Genomic DNA, 24,393 nt, shown 5'->3' with positions numbered 1-24,393 from the left:
CCTGCCCGGAGAGGCAGAGCAGGGGCCTCTGCTTTGCGTGCGGGAGGTGCCCGCGGCCGGGTGCCTCCCCGAGGAGGGGGCTGTTTGTCTGACCCCCACATCTCACCATCTGCAGAAGAGGAGCCCGAGGCAGCACAGAACGGCTGAATATTTATCAGTTTGGGCTTGGTCTCTTTGGAGTCATTGCTCCCAAAGCTGTCCACAGCCGTGGCAGGGGGCTCCAACCGGGCTGTGCAGAGCGGGCAGGGCAGGGACCTCGCCGCAGCCCCCACCCCTGCCGCCTGGCACTCCCACCAGCTCCGTCTGTTTGCCTGTGTGCAGTTAATGAGGTGCAGCCGAGCAGGCACAGGCTGACAAGCCTCAGGACGGAGCTGCAGAGCCAGCAAGGGCTGGGATGTGCTGTGGGAGGGCTGCGTCCCTGCCCCTCTCCTGGCCTTGCATTTGGGGCCACAAGCAGGATTATCAATTATCAATTCTGCAATTCTATCAATTCTATCAAGCAATTCTATCAATTCTATCAAGCTTTCAATTGAAATCTGTCCTCTAAACCTAAAATAGCTTCTGCCAAGCTGGAGACAAGGCCATGTTTTGTCAGGCAGCCCGTTCGCTGTACCTGCAGGAGGACTCGTCGGGGCCAGTGCCCAGTGGCGGGGCCGGGCAGTGCCCTGGAAAGAGAAAAATCAGGAAAATCCATCTCTTCCCCTGTTACCCCAGAGGCACAATGTGTGTCCCACCCAGCAGCGTGTGCAGGGTCCCCGTGTCCCCACGAGCCTGGGGTCTGTGTCCCCTCGCTGGCACAGCCAGGGACCCACGGTGCCGCACCGAGGGGCACTGGTGAGGCACAAGAGCCAGGGCTGGTGCTTGTCCTGGGAGGTTTCCAAAGGAGGCTTCTTAAGGCCACGCATCAGCTGCACAACAGCACGGTTTTCCTTAAGGGTGGAGGAACTGGGAGGTGAGGATGGCACCTGAAGGAAGACGCTCGCGTGGCTGCAAGCTGAGCCTTCTCTGACGAGGGAGAAGGGGCTGCTGTTTTCCCCGGGATTAGCAGATGTTGTGTGTGCTTGTGCGCCTTCACCCACGTGTGGCTAAATGAGCCAGAAATGCTCCTCTCCTGCTCTCAGAAATATTTATTGCTTGGTGATATTTGCTGTAACACCTGAGCAGATAAGTCCCAGTGTCTTTATCGTAAGCCTCTAGGATCTTCTTTCTTGGCACGAGTATTTCCAAGCAGCGGCAGGATATTCTTCTCCTTCCCACGGTCCAACTCAAAATACCAGGAGGTTTCCAGGAACCGTAGCTTTTCGTTGCTGAAGAGCTGCATTTTAACTCAGGGATTATTGGTGCTCCCTCGGCGGGGTTTCGGAGCTGATCAGGGTGGTTTTGCAGCCCTGGCCCCGTGGGGCTCCCCAGCAGGGCTGGGGGCGCAGCATCCCCGGGACAGCCCGGGCTCTGCTCTGCTCTGCGAGGGGCTGAGGTGTTAGCAGGAGCCGAGCCAAGGACATTGCCCAGCACACCAGGTCAGCACATTTGTTTATTGGAGATTATTTTTCTTAAAAGCTATTAAGCAGCACTGTGGGTAGAATTATGGCAAAATCACGCTGATCCCCCCTGGGAAAAGGCTATTTGTGGCTGCGATTGCTACGGAACGGTCACGCCACTCTCCCCATTGAATTTTTCTATCTGAAGGCATTTTTACAGGCTAGATGAGACTTCTGGGGATCGGGAGCAGCATGCATCTTGAGAACGTTAATGCTGTAGCCCTATCACTTATGTCGCTGAGGTGAGAGGGACAAAGGCAGCAGCTCGGCTGGGCTGACCTGGGGGCGCATCCCCGCGTGGCACACTGCGGTGTGTGTTTTCGGGTGGCTGGGGGAGCCATAATGCCTCTTCAGCCAAGCCAGTTTTCCCCAAACTCTCCCTGATGGTCACGAGGGCTGGATGTCGGAGCCGTAAGGTTTTCTCAGAAGTGGAATAAGGGACCAGGTGCTACTGTGGGCTGTTGTGGAGCCCTGGGGACTCGGAGGCAGGACCTCACCGTGGGCAAGGATGCTGGGGGTGTGCGTGGAGATGTCCCTGGGCACATGCTGGGTGGTCTCACCTGGCCCACTGCTATCCCCAGGGGTCTGGTGCCCAAACCTTGGCCGTCCTGGAGCGGGGGCCACATGCCTGCTGCCTCCCTTCTGCCGTGGCGTGGCTGCAGGCTCAGGCTTCTGGCCGGGCTCTGCCTGCTAGGACTCAGGCGAGGAACCAGGCCAAGCACCATCGATAGTTACCAAGCCAACAGCGAGAAATCCTCTGCTCTCTCGGTTATTTAAGGTAGCGGGTTCCAGGCTGCCGGTCAGGCTGGAGGATGCAGCGTGACCGACTGCCTGATGTGCTTCTGCTCCGAGCTGAATGCGGGCAGAGCAGCAGCAGGGCGACGACACGGGCTTTTTGGCTTCTGTGCAGGTTTTGATGCTTTCATGGTAACTCGCTGTGGAAATGACTTAGGAGGTTATTTTGGCTGGGGAATAATTCCCACAGGCACCGATTCCGTCTGCATTTTCATCGTTTCCCTCTTTTTAAGTTCTTCAGCTGCTCTCATGAGCCAGTTCCTTTTTTTTTTGCTGCCGGCAGCCTGTTTCTGATGGTCTCTCCCTGACCGGAGGTGTTGCTCTGATTGATGAGCGAGAGGCGGCAGGGCCTGACCTCGTGTGTCTAATTGCGGGCTGCAATCAAGCTCTTCCCTCCCCAGCTTGCCCCATGCCATTCACGCCGTGCCCTGTGCGCACCTCCGGCAGCCCCTCGGTGCCCCCCGCACCTCCCGTGCTCCCCCCGTGCCGGCAGAGCCTGGGGCTCCTCAGGGATCCTGCCCCCGTCCAGCATCTCGACTGGAGTCACCCACGAGCTGCTGGGGGAAAGTGTGGGCTCGGGGTCATAATTAGGGTTAGGGTGGGGGAAAAAGAGCGAGCGGCGGAGCTCCGGGAGGCAATCATCGGGCATATGTGCAGGAAGGCACTTAGGTGCTTAATTGCAGCTCTCCTGGCTTAGATGTAGCAGGTAGTCGGAGCAGCTGTTGTTTTTCTACCGCGAACGGTAACTCAAGATTATACTCTGCAAAACGAAATGAAGCTGTTTCCTCTTTTTTAATTTCATGCAGCTTAGAGGCCTTGATGAGGGTCTTCAAAGAGCTGCGGCTCGTAGCTGTTTTTATTGGGAAAATGAAAAATATGGTCTCCCTAACCAGTGTTGTTGAAATAAAGGCCTTGGGGGATAGAGGTTCTCTTTGTTTTTAATTAAGAGCTTATATCTCCTGTTCGCTGCCATTGCACACTTCTGCAGTAGCGACACATTAGTCTCAAATGGATTTTCTCATGGAATTAATTCTGTTGATGCAGAGCTGTCCAGGAGCTGTTTCGAAAGGTGGACAGAAAGGCCAAAATTCAGCACTTTCATCTTGGTAGCAAATATATGGTCTTTAACATACAAAAAAAAAGTGTCCTAGCATCTGCTTTCTTTGAGAAGATTGGATTTTTTTCCCTTGATTTTGGGAACTCAAAATCCCATTTTACAGTTTGATGCATGTCTCCTGTCCGTGCATCTGAACAGACGAATCCATCAGCTGCTGCCCGTGTGGGTGCTGGAGTTGGGTTTCCACAAGTTTGTGTGTCTTGTTCTCAAAAACAAGGAACCAAACACCGAGATTTCTCCTAAAGACCAGGGCGCTCCGGGTGCCAGATCTGAGCAGCTGAGGCTGGGGCAGCTCCGTGGTGGGGCAGCCGTAGCCGTGAGTCGGGAAGCGGGCTGCACGGGCAGAGTGCTGGATCGGGACCTGGAAATGCCAGCCTGGTGCTTTGGGAGTGAGAAGTCCCAGGTGAGAGCAGTGCTCAGCAGGGCGATGTGCAAATGGAAAATCCCAGGCATATTTCAACATTTCCAAGGGTTCAAAGAGCGCCTTTGAAGAGCTTTCCCTCCTGGCATGCGACACATTAAATTCTGCTGCACTAGCAGAAGCACAGGGGTTTGGACACACTTTCAATTCCATTAAATACTTCTCCTGTAATTACCCTCGAGTTAAATGGTCACTGCGTCAAATTTACTAGTAAAAGCCTTGTAACAGTGAAGTGCTTGCAGTCCCCGTGCCGGGAGGAGGTCTCTGCGCTCCGTGCAGCTGCAGCCGGCTGCACCTGAGCGGCGGCGCCGTGCCGGGACCCAGCAAAAACCTGGCTGCTGCTCCGGGTATCAGCGTGTCATTAAATGACCACCTGCTTCTGTAATGAGGTGATGTCAGCCCTGTGTGGTTTAAAATGTTTTCAGCCTTACTGTTGCCAGGGAGAGGGGACTTCAGCGGGGCTGAGCTGGGTGCTGGCAGCGCCCACCCAGCGCTCACCTCTGCGCGCTGCGACCCCGCGGTCACCAGATGCTCCATGAATGTGCCAGAAGTTCACACTCCCCTAGGAAAAGTGATGCCAGAGCCAAGCACCTCCGGGATTACTTGAGGCAGAAGAAGAAAAAAACAGGAAAGAGAAGGTGAACGGGGCCCAGCGACCTCCTTGCATCAATTAGAGCAGAACCACTCATCCCCAAGCACCTCTCCCTCAGCAGGCAGCCTCCCGCCTGTCCACCCCTGTGTCTGCAGAGCTCTCCGGTGATGTTCCTCCCGCCTGTCACCCCTTGTGTCTGCAGAGCTCTCCGGTGATGCTCCTCCAGGAGCAGAGGCACCAGCCCAGGGAGGTTGGACGCTGCCTGTCGGAGCTGTCATTCCTGGCACGCTGAGCGCAGGGGACGTGTCCGCAGCGCTGCGCTCCGTCCTCGGGGAGAGGAACCCGGGCGGCAGAGCGGCTGCAGAGCAGGAGAAACACCGAGATGGTGAGGTGGGCACCAAGTCCCCGAGCCTGGCACACACCGGCCTGGAAACGAGGCACGAGGCGCTCTCCAGGCTTTCCGTGTCCACACCTCTGGTTCCTGGTGCGAACGAAGCTCCTCTCCATGCCGTTTGTTTGTGCCAGCTGCCGAGGCTGCCCGTCGGCACGGCCCCAGCCCCACGTCCTGCTGCTGAGCCTCCGGCTCGGCCAGAAACCTCCTTGCAGGGGGAGCAGCAGTGGGGGAGCTGTGGGTTTGCCTGGCTTTCCTCAGGAAAATTTGGTTTTTTCTCTCGTTTTTTATTGGTTGTAAAGGAGGAACAGAAAAATCCTGGAAAAAAATGGGAGGATTTTTAGTAAGAAATTAAAAAAAAATCTGAGCAATTCAGCATGCAAATGTATTTTGTGTTGAAACAAAGTGTGGAAGCATGATGGTGAAGGAGGAGACAGTTTTCCATTGAGAAGAAGCGGCCTCAGCAGGCTCTGGACATGGGACGCACGTCCTCGTGCACACGGGTGCTGGTCCTGGGACCTGCCCGGCCCTGGGCAAAGCTCTCCGACCCCAAAGCCCCTGTTGGGGATGTCCCCGGGCGTTTCTAGGCGCTTGGAGGAAGGAAGCAGAGCAGTGCATGAGGAGCAAAGGGTGGCACATGCAGCAGCGTCCTGCCGTCCCCCGCTGCTGCTGGGGCTTTGCCCGCAGAGATGCGAAGTGATGGGTTTTGCTGAGGGACCCAGTGAGTGAAGGCGCCTGTGTAAAGAAATCGGGATGATATTCCTCCAGAAGACAAAGCAGAGCAAGGGGAGAGCGAGGCAGCTCGTGGCTCCTGGCTGCGCAGATCCGCACTGACGCGGGGAAGGATTCTGCCTTGCTGCTGCTGCCCGTGGGATCAGCAGCAGCGGGACCGAGCAGCCCAGCCAGAGCCACGCGGCAGGGGGAGCAAATAAATCTGCCCCCTCCCGGCATTGCTGCTTCCAGCTCGGTCCCACCACTGCCCCAGCAGCTCCGGGCCTTGGGGGCCCAGTCCTTGAGCTGAGTTATGCGCTCAGGGCTGCGCACATCAGGGGCTGCCAGCGCTGAAGGCGGAAGGGTAATTTTGCTTTATGAACTATTGATTTTATTCTCCAGGTCCCTTTCCTCCAGACAGATCGGGTTCCTACGGCTGTATTTAAAATAACGCTCTGCTCTTCGTAGCCTTCTCTCTCTGTCATCTTGCCGCACTCCCTCAGGTGCTGTCCCTTACGGGATGTTCCCGCATCCCAGAATGCCCCATCCGTTAACACCTTATCTTGCAGATTGGATAGTCTTGATCGATTTTGCTTTGTGCAGTTCTATATATTTCTTTGAAGGCCCGGAGGAAAGGATTTGATATATTTGCTAAGTAAGAACAGAGACAAATTAGTCCTTATTCTAGTGGGTATTGCTGTAGGGCTTCCCAAGAAATCATCTCAGTTACCTGTCAGGTCCCGTCCCCAGTTTCTAGCGCTGCTGTGGTTAACGCTCTTGGGAAAAACATTTCCCATCCCCTTGAAATCCTCCTAGACTTCGGTGCAGAATTAATATGCAATGCAAAGGAACTACGCTAGTACATATGGCAACTTATGTATGTGCCGGAGTCTAAAATTATCCAGCTCTTCTTAAAATCCATGTGTCCTGCTCAGAAGAGATGCCATCCTTCCCAGAGCTCTGCCACCTGCAATCTGTTCTGCCTGCGTGTTTCGGGTTATGTAAGCGGAGCTTTAATTGCATCGTGGGCTCTCCCGCGCCCCTGCCGCCTCTTCCTCGGCTCCCGTCTCTGCGAAGGTCTGCTTTCCGAGGCTGCTTGTTTTCAAAGGAATCGGGCACTGGGCTGGGTTTACTTTATTTTTAGAGCCTTTCCTTTTATCTTTCCCGGCGGTGTCCCACTGGGAGCTGCTCCAAGACCGCTGCGAGCGGTGCGGCTGGCGGTTGTGCCGCCGCTGCCGGGCTCGCCGCTGCTGCTGACCTCGGCACGCGCGGGGCACTGGCGCAGCACAGCGCCGGGGCAGGCTGGCTGCGGGAAGCACGGCTGTCCCCGCGCCCCTCGGGACACCTCTCCCATCCGGGGAGCAGCGGGATGCTCAGCCGGGATGCTTGGCCGCATGGTGGGTGCGCACCCTCCGCTTCCCGCGACCCTCGCTTTTGTTTCGGCAGCTGCCGCTGCCAAGTGTTCTCCAGAGGAACCTTGTCACAGTTTGTTTGAACCAATTGAAGTGTAATTGGGAGTAAATGAAGGAAATGGGTCATTTGCAAAATAGGTGCTTGAGTTGAGGGAGAAAAATAACCCTGACTCATCCCTCCTGCTCCGTCTCCGCCAGGACGCTGGCAGGCAGCCACCCGCTGCGTCCCCGGGGAGGGAGCACGGTGCAGCTCGCGGGGCGGGGGGCAGAGGAAGACCCCGAAGTACGTGTTTTTCCCAATATTCTGCCTCTCCCTGCGTTTTGGTGAGCCATTGCTGGGGGTTCTGCCTGCTCGGGGGAGTGAGTCAGCTAGGATTTCTGCTTGTTGCTCAGGCTCCTCTCCCAAACTCCCCCACGTCGCATCCTCTGGCAAAGCAGAGTGTGAGCACCAGAAGATGCTGTGTACGGCTCCTTCCAGAAACACTTCTGTTTTATTTGGAGGGATTTTTATTGTTCTGCTCTTGCTTTTACTGTTCTTTACGCCAGCAGCTCTTAGCTCATGGCTGAAATCCTGGCACCTGGTGTTTCTGCCGCTGGCAAGGAGAGCCGACCCCTGAGGGATGCAAAAGGTCTCCCCCAAATCCCGGTGCCGCAGCTGTGAGGGACACGACGCGGGCACGAGGAGCCCAGGGCACCCCTGTGCTGGTGAACCCCTCTGTCTGAAGGATGCCCTTCTGTCTCCGCTTCAGGTCTGTCCCCCAGTCAGGGGCACGGGTGACACAATCACTTTGTATTGTGCATCATCAGACAACAGCAACCAGAACAGCTTGAGGTGCAGAAGCCACCACATTGTGTCTGTCTGCGGGACCTGACCTCATTGCCAACTGCCACAACACAGCTATCGCAAGGGAAAAGGCAAGGATTGATTTATAATGCGCCGATCCACCCTTCTCTGGACTTTATTCCACTTATAATTTCATTGCTGTCTCAGGGGAGCACAAAGGAGTGCCCAGTGCATTGGAATAACTGCACCTGACCACGGGACCAGTGCATCCCTGGCATCCTGAACCCCTGGGGACAAAACGCGTGTGCTTGCCAAAGGGGAATGACTGTGGGGCAGCAGGAGCAGGGTGCCCAGGTGCCTTGCATGAACATGGTGAGGGGCAGGCTGGGCCTGCATGGATTCAGGCCAACTGGAAGGCAGCTGGAGTGGATTGGGGGCCTTATTTGAAGCCCTGAAGGCTCCTGTGCTGCTTTTGGCCTTTGGCAGCTGGCTTGCAGGATGGAGGGAGGGCTCAGGGTTTGCTTGTGCAGCCTGCAGGGCAGGGCTGCTGCTTGCAGTCGGTGTTAGATGTGCTAACACAAGTCCTAGGGCAGAAAGACAACACTTTGTGCCCATCTGGACCCAGGAGCCTCTTTCCTGCTGGGCTGCAGCAGTGGATAGGTTTCCTATCAAAGAAGAGCCTTGCTCACGAGCAGCATTCGGAGGAAACTTGGGGTTGCCTTGAAGCACTTTGCTTTCAGAGCAAGGAGCTCTGGCTGTGCCGTCTCCAGGGCTCTCTGGGGAGGTGAGTGCTCTGCCTGCGCCGTGGGCTGCGGCTTCAGCTGTGCTCCTGGCACCGCTGTGCCGTGGGAAGGAGGGACCTCGTTGCGAGCCATCGCTGGCACCGGCTGCTTGGTGAATCAGGCTGGCCAAAGGTGACCTTGGTTTTATTGTATTAAACTGTGAAGGCTCACATCTCTGCGCGTTTGATTTGCGCTTGGGATGCATCCTGGCAGGGAGAGTCTGCAGCTCCCTGAAAAGGTGTCGCTCCTGGCTGGCGTGTCTGTCCTGTGTGGCCGTCGGGCTGGTGGGGGTCCCCTGCCTCCGGGCTTTGGGGAATCAGCAGTTCTCCAGCGCTGTGCGGGCTGAGGAGGCTTTGGGCACCAGCGTGCTCCTGGGAGGTGGCAGCTCTGCCCTGGGAGCCAGGCTGCGCTCGAGCGGCTTCTCTCCGCTGACAGGTCTTGTTGGCAGCGCAGGGGCATCAGCGGGGACGTGAAACCCCTGGTATGTGGGCGAGCAGGGGGAAGACAAGAAAACAAATCTGATGGGAGCCCAAACTGTTACCCTGTGTGAGAAGGCAGCAGAGCAGCACCCAGATGTGGTGCAGATGGCTGCCGCTGCTGGAAGTGCAGCGCTGAGCTGGCTCTGGAGGGCTGCTGCCCTGGCTGGCCACGGTGCCACTGCCTCCTCGCACCCTCCTGGCACGATGCTGGTGGGGCTGGGTACATCGGGGCAGCTCCACGAGCTCTCCCTGGCTCCACCAGCTTCACCTGCAGGCAGCTAGCTGGGGCTTGTCCTGCTCTTGCATGGGAAGAAGCAATTTTCTTGCCACGCACACCCACATGAGCCAGGAACGCTACGTATGTATTGTACGGATACATATCTATATCTATATATAGACATAAATATATAAAACTGCTCATTTTCCTGTCATGCTAACATTTATTTATTTATTAAAAACATCATCCATCAGGAGCTGCAACATCTGTTTGTGAAAAATAGCACATCCTTGGGCTGCAGCCAGGAAAATCATTTCATTACGAAATTGCAACTGTAAAGCAGCACAAAACCACAAACATACTGTACATTGAGATGCTTTTGTTTCCAAACTGCTCATTAGGAATGATACACGAGCCAAAATTATACCCTGTGTAAGGTGAATTAGGAGAAAATGAGCCCATCCGACCTTCTTAAGTGAGCAGCAGTTAGTACTGTAATTATTATCTCTGGTTAATCCTGCACCCACTGCAAGGCTGCGCTCAAGTTTGCCGTTCCATCCCAGAGGGTATGCGTCTTTACATTTCTTCCGTTCTTCGTGCCTAATTCATGCTGACAAGGAACATACTTGAGAGGATAGAAAAGGAGAAGCCCGGTTTAAAGATTATTTTATGTAATGCGGGAGGGAGAATTGCGCTGCGCTGCCTGCGGGCTGCTCACCAGCCCCGTGCTGGGGAAGGGCTTTGGGAGGAGGAGGGCAGGGGGTGCGATGGGGCTCCCTGGGGCTCGTGGGAGCATCCCGGAGGTGTGCGCACAAGAGGAGCTTTCGTTTCCTCCTGCTGGAGCTGGGGGGACTGGGCCGGGCTGGGCACATCTCACGAGGCTGTGGGCTTTGCTCGGTGTTACCCTTTGGCCACTGGGTTCCCATCTCTGCTCTCTTTGATGCCTTTTTTTTTTTTTTCTTTGCAGGTCTGGCGGTCCATCAGATAATCACTATTACAGTGTCCCTCATCATGGTCATAGCTGCTCTGATAACAACTCTTGTCTTAAAAAACTGGTAAGGCCTCTCGGTAGTGGGCTCGGACGGGGTGGTGCTGCTGGGACAGGCGGGGGGTGAGGGCTGCAGCACCGGGCGCCTTCCGTGATGGGAGCACACAACGGGCGAGACGGGCTGTGAAAGGCATCTCAGGAGAAAGTGGTTTTTACATGGAAACTGCCCCAAGGGTCCCCCTCCGCTCCCTGCGCCCCAGCTGGCTTTGGGTGAACGCTGCACTTCTTTCTCCAAGCCTGTGGTCTGACATGAGCAGGTGGTGAGGATCGGGGGGCCTGAATTCACACGGGGGCACTTGCGTGCCGCTGCTTGCTGACTGACTGGTGCCAGATCCCTGCAGTGATGTCATCTGGTGACGTCAAATCCCTGCCTTCTACGGCAGCGGGCGGTGAGGCCTGTCCTGCGCCCCGGTGCGCCCGCGTGGCTCCGCAGGCCGCGGTTCTGCTCTCCGGCCTCTCCTGCAGCTCCGGGGCTGAAATGCTTCATCCCAGTGCCTTGGATGGTGCCAGATCTAAGTGTGCCCATCCCCTGGAGTGCTCGTGTGCTCCTCTAGCTTAATTTGCTCTCATTTATTCTCTTAACGTGGCTGCGCGTCTGGTAAAATAGGTTAGCTTTTCGCTTCAGGCACTCGTGACTTTACCTATTTTCCCAGAGAAACTGGCCTACTTTGAGGTCAGTGTTGCTGGGTGTAATACAGCTGGTGCACCTCTGGGACCACGAGGATTGCTGCGGCATGGTGCTGCTGGCCCAGGCAGTGCTGGGGTCTCTGCCTCTGGGTTTCTCCCACCACTGCTGCCCCCAGCCCCGCTGCGGTGTGCCCCCCGCTGCCCACGTGAGCCTGGTGCTCCCTGCAGGCACTGCGGGAAATCAGTCCCTGATCCTGGAAGTAAATTAGAAAAACGGGTTGATTAAAAGCTTGCTTGCTTACTGGGACTGAGAGGCAAGGCTATTTGAAGTGCCACAGAGCAAAAAGGGCTGGTGCCAGGTGCTGCCAGGCAGTCCCAGGGAGCTCTTTGTGTGCCCGGGTACCGTGGCTCTGGCAGGCCACAGCTCAGCGGGACAGCTCGAGCAACCGAACGCTGAAGCCAAAAAGGAGAGGGGGAGAAGGGTGATTGGTGTGGGTGAAGAGCAGAATTTGTTTACAGTGAGTGAATTGGGCACCTGCTGGGGAATGCATGCAGGCAAGCTCAGCCCGCAGGGAGCTGTGGCACTGGCAGCAAACCGGCACCCCATGAGCTCAGCTCTGGCATTTCCCGGCGCGAGCTTGGCTCCCTCGTGCAGGTCGGGCTCCCCGTGTGCGAGAGGCAGAGCAGCGAGGGCTGGGAGCAGCACGCTGCGAGCTGCTTCAGGGGCTGGCTGGCAGGGCTGACCCAGATCGCCCGCTCAGTCACCGGCACCAAGTGGGACACCGTCTGCGCCTCCCGCTGGGTGCTGCGTGCCCCCCTTGGGCAGGGCGGGTGGGTGCCGGCTGTGTGCAGGGCACGTGCTTTGGGTGCTGCTGCTCCTGCAGCAAATGTGCCAGGAACCCCTCATGTGTGAGCAGTTCCACCTGCTCTCCCCCGGGCTTTTGGCCCCTGCTAGCCGTTGGGCCACCAGCCGTGCCCAGGGTGCTCACCCTGCCCTGGTGGGGAAGAATAGCACTGGTGTCAGACGCGTTTCTGGAGTTATTTGTCCCAATAATTAAAGCCTTTTGATGCCTCCCAAATAGAAGGGGTTTAACTTCATTGTTCTCATCTGCTTTTTTTTTTTTTTTCGTTTAAAATAAGGCTTTCATTTCCCGCAGATATAAACGTGTGACTTGCTAAGTAATTCTTCTGGTAGTTAAAACCTTATATTTAAAATTTAAATTTGATCGTTAAAAAAATAAATAAATAAAGCAAAATGACTGCTTGATTGTGGCTGATCTTTCCAAAGTGCCTGAATTGTAATCCAGTATTGAGTGATGTATAATTAATGGTCGATAACGCGAGTTCTTCTTTCAAGCGTCAGCGCCGTGTTTTGTGTCGTGTTTCTGTTCCTCTCCTTCACCGCCCCAGCTGCGCGCAGAGCGGGACCACGCGGCGCAACAGCCACCAACGCAAAATCAATCAGCAGGAGGAGAGCTGCCAGAACCTGACCGACTTCACCCCCGCCCGCGTGCCCAGCAGCCTGGACATATTCACAGCCTACAACGAAACGCTGCAGTGCTCCCACGAGTGTGTCAGGACGCCGGTGCCCGTGTACACGGAGGAGGCATTACACTCACCCGGAGATTACAAAGCGACGTACAATGGAAACAGGTGAGGCGATGCCCGTCGTGTTCCCGTGCACCTCCGGCACTGGGGTCCCTGTGCTCGGGTGGGGAAGGCTGCCCCGGTCCTGCTCAGCTCCTGCTCCCCTGCACGAGGACAAGCAGGCGTCTCCTGCCATGCCCTGTCCTTGTGGTGTCAGCTGCCCTCACCCTGAGCACCTCTCATCCAGCCCTGACAGTATTCAGCACCGCACGTTTTTCAGTTCCCTGCCTCCGCCTCCGGCAAGTAAATGTTCCTCAGATCCATCTCGCGGAATTTGTGCTGTCTTCTAAGTGGCACCTAAAGAGCTGCTCGGTTGTGAATGAGCGGTGTGATTAATGAAGGAGCAGGCTGCGAGAACCAAATGAACCATTTGTCTGGCACGAAATAATGATACGTTAACAAGGGGGCATAATGGGAGCTGACAGCGAGGTGCGAGACCGGCGAGCCGTGGCTCTGCGTGCCCCTTGCTGCAGGAGGGAGGACCGGGGGGACCCTTCCCTGTGGCTGGGCTCGCTCCGCTGCAGCAGTGCCCTTGGCTGCTCCGCGCGGTGCCCGCGTGTCTGCTGGCAAACCCAGAGAGAACCGGGGGAGCCTTGCAAGGAGGAGATGAGCAACCGGTGCTTTGGCCCCACAGCCTGCATGCGCTGTGGCTGGGTTGCTGCCCACAGCCGGGGTCCAGCTGCACGAGGGACACAAGCCTGGAAGGCAGCAACTTACCAGGCGCCCTTCTGACCATCGTCTGCGTGGACGTGGGGTTTGCTCCTCTGCGTATTGGCGGTGTCTCCTCTGATGTTGGAAGGCAAAGAATGTGCCTGATTTTCAAACCATTTCGTTGAACCTGTGTATGTGTGAATGGGTGGTGGGGTCACGGTGCTCTGCTTCCCCCCCATCTGCGTGGTGCTGGGGACACCGGGCGCTGGCTGGGGAGGGTTCGTTGCTCGTCTGCCTCAAGGCGGTGCTTTCTGGGTGGTTTTATTGGCCTGGGCGCGCCGCTCCCCGCAGCCCCATGGAGGTGATGCACGGCACCGCACGTGGCACACGCATCGCTGCCACCTGGGGGAACTGGGGCTGCCCCCGCAGGGATGGCTCTGCTGTGGCCTGGGTGGGTGGCATGTCCCCAGGCCAGCTGGCTGCGCTACAAGGTGCTTGTTCACAGGGGAAAACATGACATTGCAGGCCATCCTTTTCTGCTTCTTCCTCTGCTTTGCACCACCCTGGTTTCCAAGGCCAATAAGCCCCCTGAAAGCATTGCTCCAGAGGTTTGTTCTTCCTCTGAAAAGCTGATTTGTGCAGCAGGCCTCCGCGGCTTGCTCGTGTTGCGCACCAGCACGCGCAAGCCCATTTTTCTGCTTGCTGCAGACCCTCGTCTTCTGATCGGCATCTTATTCCTGTGGCCTTTGTGTCTGAGAAATGGTTTGAAATCTCCTGCTGACTGGCCGAAGCCTGTTTTACTTCCCGGGGCAGGGCAGACGCCGTGTGGCTGTTTCCTGGTAGGTACCGCTCCGAGCAGCCCCCGCGCGGTGCCTTCGGTAAAGGTCTCCCTTGGGAAGCTGTGTCCCGAACGGCTTTCCCCTGGGGGAAACGGCCCCAAGCTGGGAGTCGGGAGCTGAGGTGGATGTGGGCTGCAGAGAGAGGGACCCCTGCCCCCCAAGGGTCAGGCTCCAACGTCAGCCTCAGCTGTTGATGCCAGCCCGCCCCCGTGCCCTCGGTGGCTCCCAGCAAGTGATGGTAATTCCAGTGCTGCGAGGTGGCCTGATTTGTAATTAACCTGGCATTGCGTGATGGGCAGTCTGTGTTGTTCAAGGGTCGCACAACCTGTGTGCATGCCCCGTCAGGGCACTGAAGCTCATCTGACCTGCAAAAACCACTCCAGCAGATTTTTTTTGTTTTGTTGTTTGCTTTGTTTTTTTTTTTTTAGTTAGCTTGGGCTGTTTTCACCTCCTTGTTCTGGTGAAGGTGGCGCCGCTGACAGCGGCAGAGGGAAAAGCAATTAGGCTTAACCGTGCCCCATGGGATGGGGGCCGGGGGGCAGCCGTGCCAGCTCGAGCCACGCGCTCGGGTACATTAACTGGTGTGTCCCAAGTCCCCGCTGTAATGAATCACATATTCCGTGTAAATGAAATTTCCAGTCTTCTCCGGCTGGAGCTTACTCGGAATAGCCTGTTTAACATTACGCTCAGCTACTGAACACAGAGATATAATTAGATTAGAATGAAAGGGAATAAAAAGTTAATGGTCTCTGCTGTGCTCGTGGCTGTGTCTGGGCAGCCCAGGTGAGGTGCGCACCTGGCTGGGCAGCAGGCAGGGGCTGGGCATGGAGGGAGCCTTCTGGGGGGAGCCCAGAGAGCTTTTCCTCTTCAATTAAAACGGGCTCTTACTCCCCATCTATCAATGATCTCTTGTTATTTCTCTGGTTCTGTGTGGCCACTGTCTAGGGGAGAAAAAGTGTAAAGGTACCTGGCCTGAGAGCTTGTGTTGGTGAGCAAGGATCGGCTGCAGGACACGTTTGGGATAGGTTCTGCACTGTCTTACATGCAGACACACACTTAGAAAGCAAACAGCAGTAGCCTACTATACCTTTACACCCTAAGCTTTGTAGATTGTGAAGTCTGTCCCTTGCCTTAAAACGCTTTACAATAAAGCAAAACAAAACCCAACCCAGTCACACTTAAATGTCCTCAACAGCTTCTGGTGCCTGAAGGAGAGCGACTCGCTCTGATGTTGCCCACTGTACAAACCAGGCAATCCCCACCACTGGTTTTCAAGGTCCTGTGTAATTCTGTGCCAGAGAATGAGTCCTCATTCATTTCAATAGGTTTCTTTAAATAGTCTAAAGCCGGCCCATTATTAAATCCTTGAAATTCTCATTGACCTGTTTTCATGGAATCCATGAAACACGTATTGATGCGCTCTGGAAAAATCTATCCATATTTTACCTGGATCATTAGCTCTGTAATAATGCTCCAATTATTTATAAAGTTCTGTTTGGTTTCAATTATAATTAACAAAATGAAATTAGTCCAAAAACCCTTCTCTGCATGTGCACACCTGTGCGCACACCCCTACGCAGATGTGTGGGTGCACCAGGACAGCTCCATGTCCCAGCGTGTGCGTGCACCTCCTGCCCGGGACGTGTCATAGACCAGGATTTCTTGTTTCCCATGTCACTGTGTAAGGTAACATCTGAGAGCAGATGGCGTAGCTGCTGGTGGTGAGGAAGCTCGGCGTGTAGGTTGTCCCCTGTTGTGGTCTCGCTGTACTGACACCGGGTGGGCACTGCCACGGGCAGGGATTGCTGGGGGCGCCTTAACAGCTCTCGTTCCTGGAGCGGAGGGTGCTGGAAAAGGTGCTTGGCAGCTCTCGGCTGCTTCAGGCTGCACTCCTCTGGAGGTGGGAACGTTTTCCTGGCTGGCTTTACAAAGCAAGCCAGCAAAGCCGCCTGCAGGTGACTGATTTTAACTGGATGCACCTCGGCAGAGGTGGAAGGCTGCAGGTTGGTCACAGCTTTCTGTTTCCCACCCATTCCTTGCGGTGTTTGCAGGCGATGGAGGGCCACGAGGCAGCCCCTGAGCAGGGCACCATGCAGCCCATGGGGTATAGAAACCACACCAGCCTTGGTGCTGGAAACGTCTTCCCTTGGAAAGGCTCAGAGTACTTTACAAGTATTAATTGATGGCACTTCACAGCTCTTAGCTCTCTAATAAGCAAATTAGTACTACCAAACGTGTAGATTCAGAGCTTGAGGCACAAGACAGATTACGTGGCCAGGGACAAGGATGGCAGGAGCTGAGAGAACACACAGAAATTTTAAATAGATGAGCACCGGGAGGCTGGTTTGAGTTTAACATAGACTTTACAGGTACACTCCGTCGGCAGTCGCCCAGCACTGAGCGCCGTGCCGCCGAGGTGCCCGCTTGGTCTCTGCAGGGTCAGGCTGCGAGGGGCGGCACCGTGCAATGGGCTCCAGCTCAGAGAGCTGCAGGTAGCACGGGGATTTTGTAAGGAAACCTGGCAGCACACGTCTGGTTACATCGCAAGCAGATGTTGATTTTATTTCCTTAGGTCAAGTTCATCCCCTGCCAATATGAGCTGTTCTCAGGGCTTACGTGACACCGGAGTGGACCCTGCCACCACGGTGGCCCTCTGAAGAGCAGAGTTCCTCCCACGGTGAACAGCTGCTGGAGTTTTCCAGCAGACTTCATCTGCCTGCCGTCAACCCCCTCCGGAGCACTCGCTCGTAGATGAATGTCACACCTATGCAGAAGGCAGCGCATCAACTGTTTCCGCAGCTAAAGCGGGGGGCTTTGCCCGTTCCCAGCAGCAGTGGTGTGGCCCAAGGCTGTTTTCTGAGAACAGCAAAGTGGTCAATTAAAGCATTTGTGCCAGGCAGCTGAGTGAAGAGTTAAGAACGTAGAGGCAGAAGCAGCAGAAATGCCTGTGCCCTCACCAGGCCGGGTGCCCGTGGAGATGCGGAGGCAGGAGCAGCCCCTACGGCGCAGCCCGATGCTGTCCCCGAAGCCTCTCGGGGCTGCGGGCAGCCCGGGGTGACTCCTGGCGCTTGGAATCCAGGGGCAAAGGTTTTGCAGACCCAAAGGAAAAGGGTGGCAGAGGTGGCTGAGGAGCTCAGCCCTGGCCTTTGCCAGGGGGTGCTGCACAAGCCCCCTCCAGCCGTGGGGTCCCGGGACACTCGTGGGCTCTGGACTTTGGCTGGGAACCGCAGCAGCGGAGCTGCTTCGGTTGGATTTTGCTCTGGCCTGGGCTTTCTGAAATCAAGTTTGGTATTTCGCATTATTCTTGTCCTTAATCCCACTCTCTTTGACTGAAAAACCCCATGGAATGAGATTATACAAAAATCTGTAAGGTTGATCAAGCGCTGACCTACTTTGCACAAAGAGGCTATTTTGAATACAATATAAATTTTACATCCTGCAATGCATGCATTAAATAGTATTCATTCAACACCGCGTACATGTTCAGAATCAGTATTAGAGAAGTGGTCCTGTGAGATTTTGAAATGTTACTGGTATTATAACATTGATCTGACCCTAGCTTTTTCACAAAACAGTCAAAATTTACAGTATTGTATGGTAATTCTGAGCTTTGAACATGGCAAGCAGCTGCTGCGATGTCCTCATTCTGCCTAACAACAGCAAATGGTTTGTATTAACATTAACAGATAATGAGTCATCATAAAAAATCCAGGCTTGTCTTCTGAGAAATAACAGCATTCCCAGCACAGCCCTGGTACAAGAGATTAAGGATTCTGTAAAATCTGCCTAGCTAATTAGTTCGGTGTTTGTATTGGAGATGGTGTACGCTAGGCATTTTGCTTAAAAATAGCATTGGAGAAAAACCCTCGAACAGAAAATATATTGCATTTCTGAATGCTCGTTGCCGACTAGTCAGAGGTCACAGTGCAGGTTAGTGCCTGTATGTCAGGAGCACACTACGGGCAGCGCTTCCAGCGTGCACGGGGCTGTAGATAAAGCTCACACATAGCAATCACGGGCATGCTCAGCGGTAATGCAGCACGCAGTGATATACGTAGAATCCCATACACAAAGCAAATGGCCACACTAATGATGGGGAGTAATTGTCTTCAGATAAAGGTTTAAAGATTACGTAGGGAGAGATCTGTCAGAAGATGGCAAATAAATAGCTTAAGAGGAACTTCAATAGGCTTTCTGGTTTTGATGCTTAACCAATTCTCTATTGATTTCTTTAGGGCATTTAACTTTAGAAAATCTTGTTAGTGCTCATCATCGCCTTCTCATCTGCCAGAGCACTCGATGCTCTTAGCCCAAGTATGAAAAGCTCCAGAATCTGAGAATTATCAGCAATAAATTACGCTTTGGAAAACACACTGAGGAGATAAAAGTGTGCAGTAAGGCACACCTAAGCCTCTTAGTCACTCCTACCGTTCACCAGAAGCTTCCTCTGTACCCCCCACGTGTAGGAAGCCGCATCCTAATTCTGCAGGCTGCCCTCGGAACTGATGAGAGGCGATTCGTGATGAGCTGGGGCTGCCCCGGGGCGGCAGGAGGAGCGGGCTGGTCCCAAAGGATCGTCAGGAACCGGGGGGGCCTGGGGGGCCAGGGACTGTCACCTGCCAGGGGACACCCGGGCCATCGCGTGAGGGTGGACACCGCCGGGTGGGGGGGCTCGTGCTTGGTAGCGATGGTTTGGGTGCAGGTAAAAACGGGCACGCCTGCAGCGTAAAAGAATTGATGCCAGTCAATGAACTTCCCTGTTCTGACTCATTCTTTATTTTTCTTTTCGTCCTTAACAGGATTCCATTGGTGAACCTGTAAAAAAAAAATTAAAAAATAATGGGTTACCTGTACCTACCATTTCTGTTTACCAGTAGGAGACTCAAAGAGCAGCGTTCTATGGGCCAAATATATTTTTATAAAAATGAACACGCCTATAGGTAACTGCATTTTTCAAAGAGCGCGTTTTTTGGAGAAGAGTAGAAAACGTGCGAGCGAAGAATCCCGTGAAGGAAGAGGAAACCGAGAAGAACTGAAAGGAACAGGACTGAGCGTCTGGAGCTTGGGATACGGACTACGATTCTGAACCTGTGCCAATAATACCATTATGTGCCATGTACTGATGCAAAAGACTTCGCGAGAAGCAGAAGCTAAGTCAGTAACACACAGAAATGCTATAGAGGACAGGGGTGGGGCGTCTCTTCTGATGGGGTCATTAATTCTGGTCCATATACATACATACATATGATATATACACAGAGAAAATATATATACACACACAAACACTTTTTGTACGGTAGCAATTTTTGAAGATCTTAAATACTCATTTTTAAAGAAAATGTCATGGGCTAAAAGTCTGATTTCTTTAACATGCATAGTATGACCTAGTTAAACCGATGTTTTCTACTTTGGCAGCTTGCCTTTCAAACCTATATGTGTATATATGGATAGACATATACATATATATATGTGTGTGTGTATGTATAAACATATATATGTATGTATACATATATATAGAGTTTTTCTTTTTTGTTTCGGGATCACATTTCCAGCAGCGGGCGGGTGACGGGCCGTGGTGGCAGTGGGTGCGTGGCGGGGGCCGGGGCTGGCTGTGAGCACTGGGGACAGCTCGTGCTGTGTGTCCCCCCCCCGGGGACCGGCCGGGAGGAGCAGGAGGGCACACGGCTGTCCCGTGCCGTTGTGCTGTGCTCCGTCCAGTCTGCCACCTCTGCTGGCACACGTCCCCAGGAGACGGGTTGCAGGGGTCGGACAGGTCATTTGTTTTCTGGAGAATGACTTGTGAATTGAACGTGACATAAAAAAATCCCTGTTGTTGGGAGGGAGGCCAGTGAGGCTGGGGAGCCCGTCCTTTGCTCTCGGGGTCTGCAGGGGCAGGAGGTCACTGAGAGCATCCAAAGGGAACTGCACATTTTGTGCAGGGGACAAGTGCGAGCATCCCCAGTGAGGTTCCCAGGGGAAGACGATGCGAGGGCGACGTTCTGCCAGGGGAGCTGGGTTTTGTGGCTCAGATTCAGGCTGCGGCGGTAGAAACCCGTTCCTGCTGGGCTGGCTCAAGCCGTGCACCGGCCCTGCTGCTTGGGTCTGTCCGTGCGGGTGCAGCCGTCTGCTTGTGGCCGGCCCTGAGATGGTTTCCCCTTGTGCTGCTTCGGAGTTACGTGAGTGGAAAGGACAGAAGAGTTCAGACCAAAGTCCTCCAGTTCTTTTTGTAAACCGCCCTTCCTAAATATTAGCAGTTTTTTAGAATTATCCGGATACGCATCCCTACTCATCCGCTAATTATCCAGCTCCATTTCTTTATTGTAAGCGTGCAGTTCAAAAAAAAAAAGGAAGTAGGAACTTCTGGTATTGCGCATAGTCTCTTGTTTCTGTACCGTTTTCTGTCCTTTTCTGATGGGGTTATATAGTCCGGATTGTTTTCCCCTCGTTTTTGGAAGCTGTCCCGGGAAGAAGTCTTCCTTGCCAGACACGTGGATTTGAACCAAACGTCTCTGAAGGTGCTGGCAGTATTCCCTGTGGCTTTGATGAACCTGGAGGAGCATCTCGAGCCCGCCCTGCCGCGGTGCAGAGGCTCCCGCCTCGACTTCTGGTGGCCATGGGGGGCGGGAGCAGCCAGACGCCGGGCGCGGGGTTTCCATCCTGTCTGGGTGGACCTGGTGCTGTGGCCAAGCCCGTTCCTTCTGCGGCAGCGGTGCCGCGTGAGTGCTGGGCAAGGCGGGCATGGGCGGCCACGGAGATCCGCACCCCGGGGCTGGGTACCGCTGCTGGGCCAGGTCCTGCCGGCCTTGGGGTGCAGCAGGCGCAGGGCAGCTCCCCTGGGTCTGCCAGAGCAAACCTCCCGTCCCCAGCCCCACTGAGGGACCCCCAGCGCCGCGGGAGTGGGGCAGCCCCTCGGGGGGGGGGCAGCGAGGTTTCGGCATCGCTCCTTCCCCGCAGCCTGCACTGGGGCTTTCGTGTTTTACTGATGTAAACGGTGCAGCCCGTGCAAATTCTCCCTGCTATCACAGTGCTTGAATTTTCCTTCTTTGTCTCACTTCTCCGGCATCAGTCCGCTCCAGCTCTGCAGTTGCGTGTTGTGCTTTACCCATTGATCTTTCTATTTATTTGTATCTGCCGGCTGCACCGCGTAGTTCTTGTGGGTATTCCAGTGTAATCTTGATAGCGATTTGACATCATGAAATATATCTCGACTCCCTCGTTCCCGGCCGTTTTGAAGCATCGTTATGTGTTTCTGCATTTAGAGAAGCCGCCGTCTGAAGCAGCTCGGCCAGGCGGAGCCGCGGGGTGGCAGGGACAGGGAGCGGGGCCCCCCCGAGCTGGTCCCCATGGGGGAGCCCCGGGGCAGGGGGGGGACGCGTGTGTCTGTGTGTCTGTGCGCGTGTCTGTGTGTCAGGGAGAGAGAGAAGGCAAATAACTCCAACCTCAGATGGCTCGGGCAGGTTTCCCACAGCAGGACTTGCGTGAGCCTTCCACACAGTTGCAGAAGGACACGTTCTGGCCACCCAGAGGCTGCTCGGCGGTGAACCAGGAGACAAAAGTAGATGCACAATCTTCCCTTATTTATAAGGACCAACAGCACTTGCACTTTATCAGAGAAATCCTCACATCCCTATGCATGCCAAGCACACCAATAAAAGGAACAACTGCCAGTAAGAAAGGAAGGAAGGAAAGAAGGAAGGACCAGAGCTGCAAGGGTGGTGATTTACAAGGCAGGACTCTAGCACCCCAATGTTTTTTGTAGTAAATAGAAATGAACCGTGTTTATTTCATCCCCTGCTACTGATGAAAGCCAAAAAAAAAAAAAAAAACAATCCTGAAATGAAAACACTGAGCTGTATTTCCGTGGAATTGACCTGTTGAGCAGATCTTTTAGATGAGGGAAAAAGCAGGCAGGCGTGGTACTTGCAGGCGCGTTCTCCCCGTTAGCTTTGCCACGTCGCGGCCACCTCGTCTTGCCCCGAGGTCTTTCGGCTGTTGCAGCAACAGGTTGTCGCGCCGAACGGACTCCTTCAGCCGCTGCCCTTTCAGCACAAAACGCTTCGTCCTGAGCTGGCGGTAATTGCTCCAGGTTTCATTGACTTGCGCCAGCCCAAAGCTTACTCAGCAATAACAGGGGAGGTTTTGCAGATGCTCGTGCCGCCAGGTACTCGGGATTTGCTGGAACTGCTTGCCTGAGCAGCGGGGTCTGGCTCCTGTGCTAGGACGAGAAGGACTCGTGCGCATTTGGAGAATTAGGCCTTGAGAAAGGATTTTTCTGTTGTCATTCAGCAGCTGAGCCAGTTTTCCAGCCAAGCAGCACTGCATCGGCAGCAGGAGATGTTCCACCCTTGAACGCGGCGCGGTGTTCTGCATCCTCTGTGCTGGGGCTCTCTGAGTGCTGGGGCCGGCGCCGCTCCCCTGCGACATCCCTGGGGTCCCAGGGGCGGTGGCACCCGCTGCAGCGCCGTGCTGGGCGCGTTGTGCTTCGCCCTCGCGGGTCGGATCGCGCTCGGTGCGGCCACTTGCTGGTCCAAGGTCCGGCAGCTTGGAAAAAGAGTTTGGGTACTTGCTCTGCCATAAGCTTCCAGCTAGCCTCTTTTCTTTTCGGTTCGCTTTATGGGTTTCTTAGTCCCTTAGCAGTTATCGAGAAACGGATCACAGCTGCCGAAAGGCTGTAACCCCCCCCAGCCGTGTAGTGGTGTACTTGTGGTTTGCTGCGGCTCTGCCCCGTCAGGGGGAATGGGAACAAGCCCCTTCCCCGCGTGCCCTCCGAAGGGCCGGGAACGCCTGCTGGCCTCTGCGCAGGGCGGGCAGCCCCTGGCGGAGCCCCCCCGTGCCCTGGCAGCAGGCAGGCCGCGGGGACAACCACCGGTCCTGTCAATTTGGAGGTGGGGGCACCCCCGGCAGGCGTTGGGGGGCAGCACGTTGGGGGGCGGCAGGCCGGGGGCACCAGAGATGGGGGGCGAGGGTCGCAGCGAGCAGGAGAGGGGAGAACAAGCCCTGGTTTGTGCACGTCCCCGGGTAGCTGCCCATCTCTCCGAACCCGAGCGTTTACCTTCGTTCTGTCTTCCCAGCTAGAGAAATGGGCAACCTATCACGGATGTAATTGGAAAGCCGTTCGGAAGAAGCACTCCTGCAGGGTTCTCGCGACTCGAATTTGTTTCCAGCGTGGGCAGAAATGTAGAACAGTGACGGCAGAAACAGGCTTAACAATGAAAAAGAGCGTTGCAAAGACGGATTTCAGGTTACCTCTTCTCCGTTGGCAGCTTGTTACAAAGGACGGTAATTCAGCTAAAATGGTAGTTAAATAGTAGATATTCTACACATATTATATATTTTGTAAAAAAAATAAAATAGAATAAAAATATATATATAATAACTCAGCCCACCCATTTCAGGATGAATGTGGTTGGAATTTTCGTTCAACCAGCTATAAAATCTGTAAGTGATTTTTCAAAACCAGCAAGAAATCCCTCATCATTTCAGACGTCCGTGGGTCCGGTTCGGTCTCCAGATCTCATATAATGCTTGTCACGCATTTTTAAGGATTATTCTCAGCATTTGTAGGTACATTTTTAACAGTGTCATGAGTGGAGATAATATTTACTTTGAGAAAAAGTATACGTTGCACAAAAATGTACACTAAGGGCACAGATTCCTGACCCAGATTCTTCTATTTTAGGTTCGGAGGGGTTTATTTTTTTGTTTGATAGGACATGTACAGCGAAGTTTACAGTTTATTTTTATTTTGCCAAAAAAAACATTTTCTAACATGAGACAGCTTTTACTTTGTAACCGGTTTTACATCACCGAGTACTTCTTTATTTTTTTCTGGGAAAATTCTGCGAGGCGAGACACCGGCCCCGCGCGCCTGCGTGCGGCGGCACGTCCCCGGGGCCCCGTCCTGGCGCACACGGCCGCGGCGCGGATGCTGCCCGGACAGACGCCTCCCGTGGGAGCCTCCCGTGGGAGCCTCCCGTGGTCCAGGCGGCCCGGCCCGACCCTCGTGGCGCTGCTCCTCCGTTCGTGAGCCCGGGCAGGGCGCGGGGCTGGGGTGCCGGCTGGCTGCGGTTCCACACGGGTGAACTATTTTACTCCGGAGTGTTTTTTTTAATTTGTCTCTGTACTTCGAAGCTGTGTATTTGGAAGCACTGTAAATGCGACCCTATACCGATTTCCCTGTGTATATTTAGTACTCTGATGTTGCTATTAAAACTGATATGAGAACAGCGCGGCGGGCTCGTGACTCGGTTCCTCCGCGCTCCCTGCGCCCCGGGGGGGACAGGGGCCTCTGGGGGCCGGGGCTGCCCCTGCGGACAGCGCAGACAGGGCCGGCAGCGGGGCT

General features: G+C 54.7%; 1 protein-coding gene across 4 annotated transcripts in view; it reads left to right on the top strand.

Moving 5' to 3' along the window:
* The window catches only part of AJAP1 (adherens junctions associated protein 1), a 71,727-nt gene extending 47,449 nt beyond the window's left edge, over positions 1–24,278 (top strand). For 3 of the 4 annotated variants that reach the window (XM_083802525.1, XM_083802527.1, XM_083802524.1), the window contains exons 3-6: positions 10,207–10,294; positions 12,325–12,567; positions 13,921–14,051; positions 18,851–24,278. In XM_083802525.1, coding sequence (XP_083658651.1) covers positions 10,207–10,294; positions 12,325–12,567; positions 13,921–13,993 — 404 coding nt within the window. In that variant the 3' untranslated portion in view covers positions 13,994–14,051; positions 18,851–24,278. The remainder of the gene's footprint in view (positions 1–10,206; positions 10,295–12,324; positions 12,568–13,920; positions 14,052–18,850) is intronic. The other variant, XM_083802526.1, reaches the window with a different exon arrangement.
* The last annotated feature ends 115 nt before the right edge of the window (positions 24,279–24,393 follow it).

The sequence above is a fragment of the Anser anser genome (assembly GCF_964211835.1).
Source record: "Anser anser genome assembly, chromosome: 17".
NCBI classification, from domain to species: Eukaryota; Metazoa; Chordata; class Aves; order Anseriformes; family Anatidae; genus Anser; species Anser anser.
The sequence above is the reverse complement of the archived record's forward strand: the minus strand, read 5'-3'. Positions and strand labels throughout refer to the sequence as shown.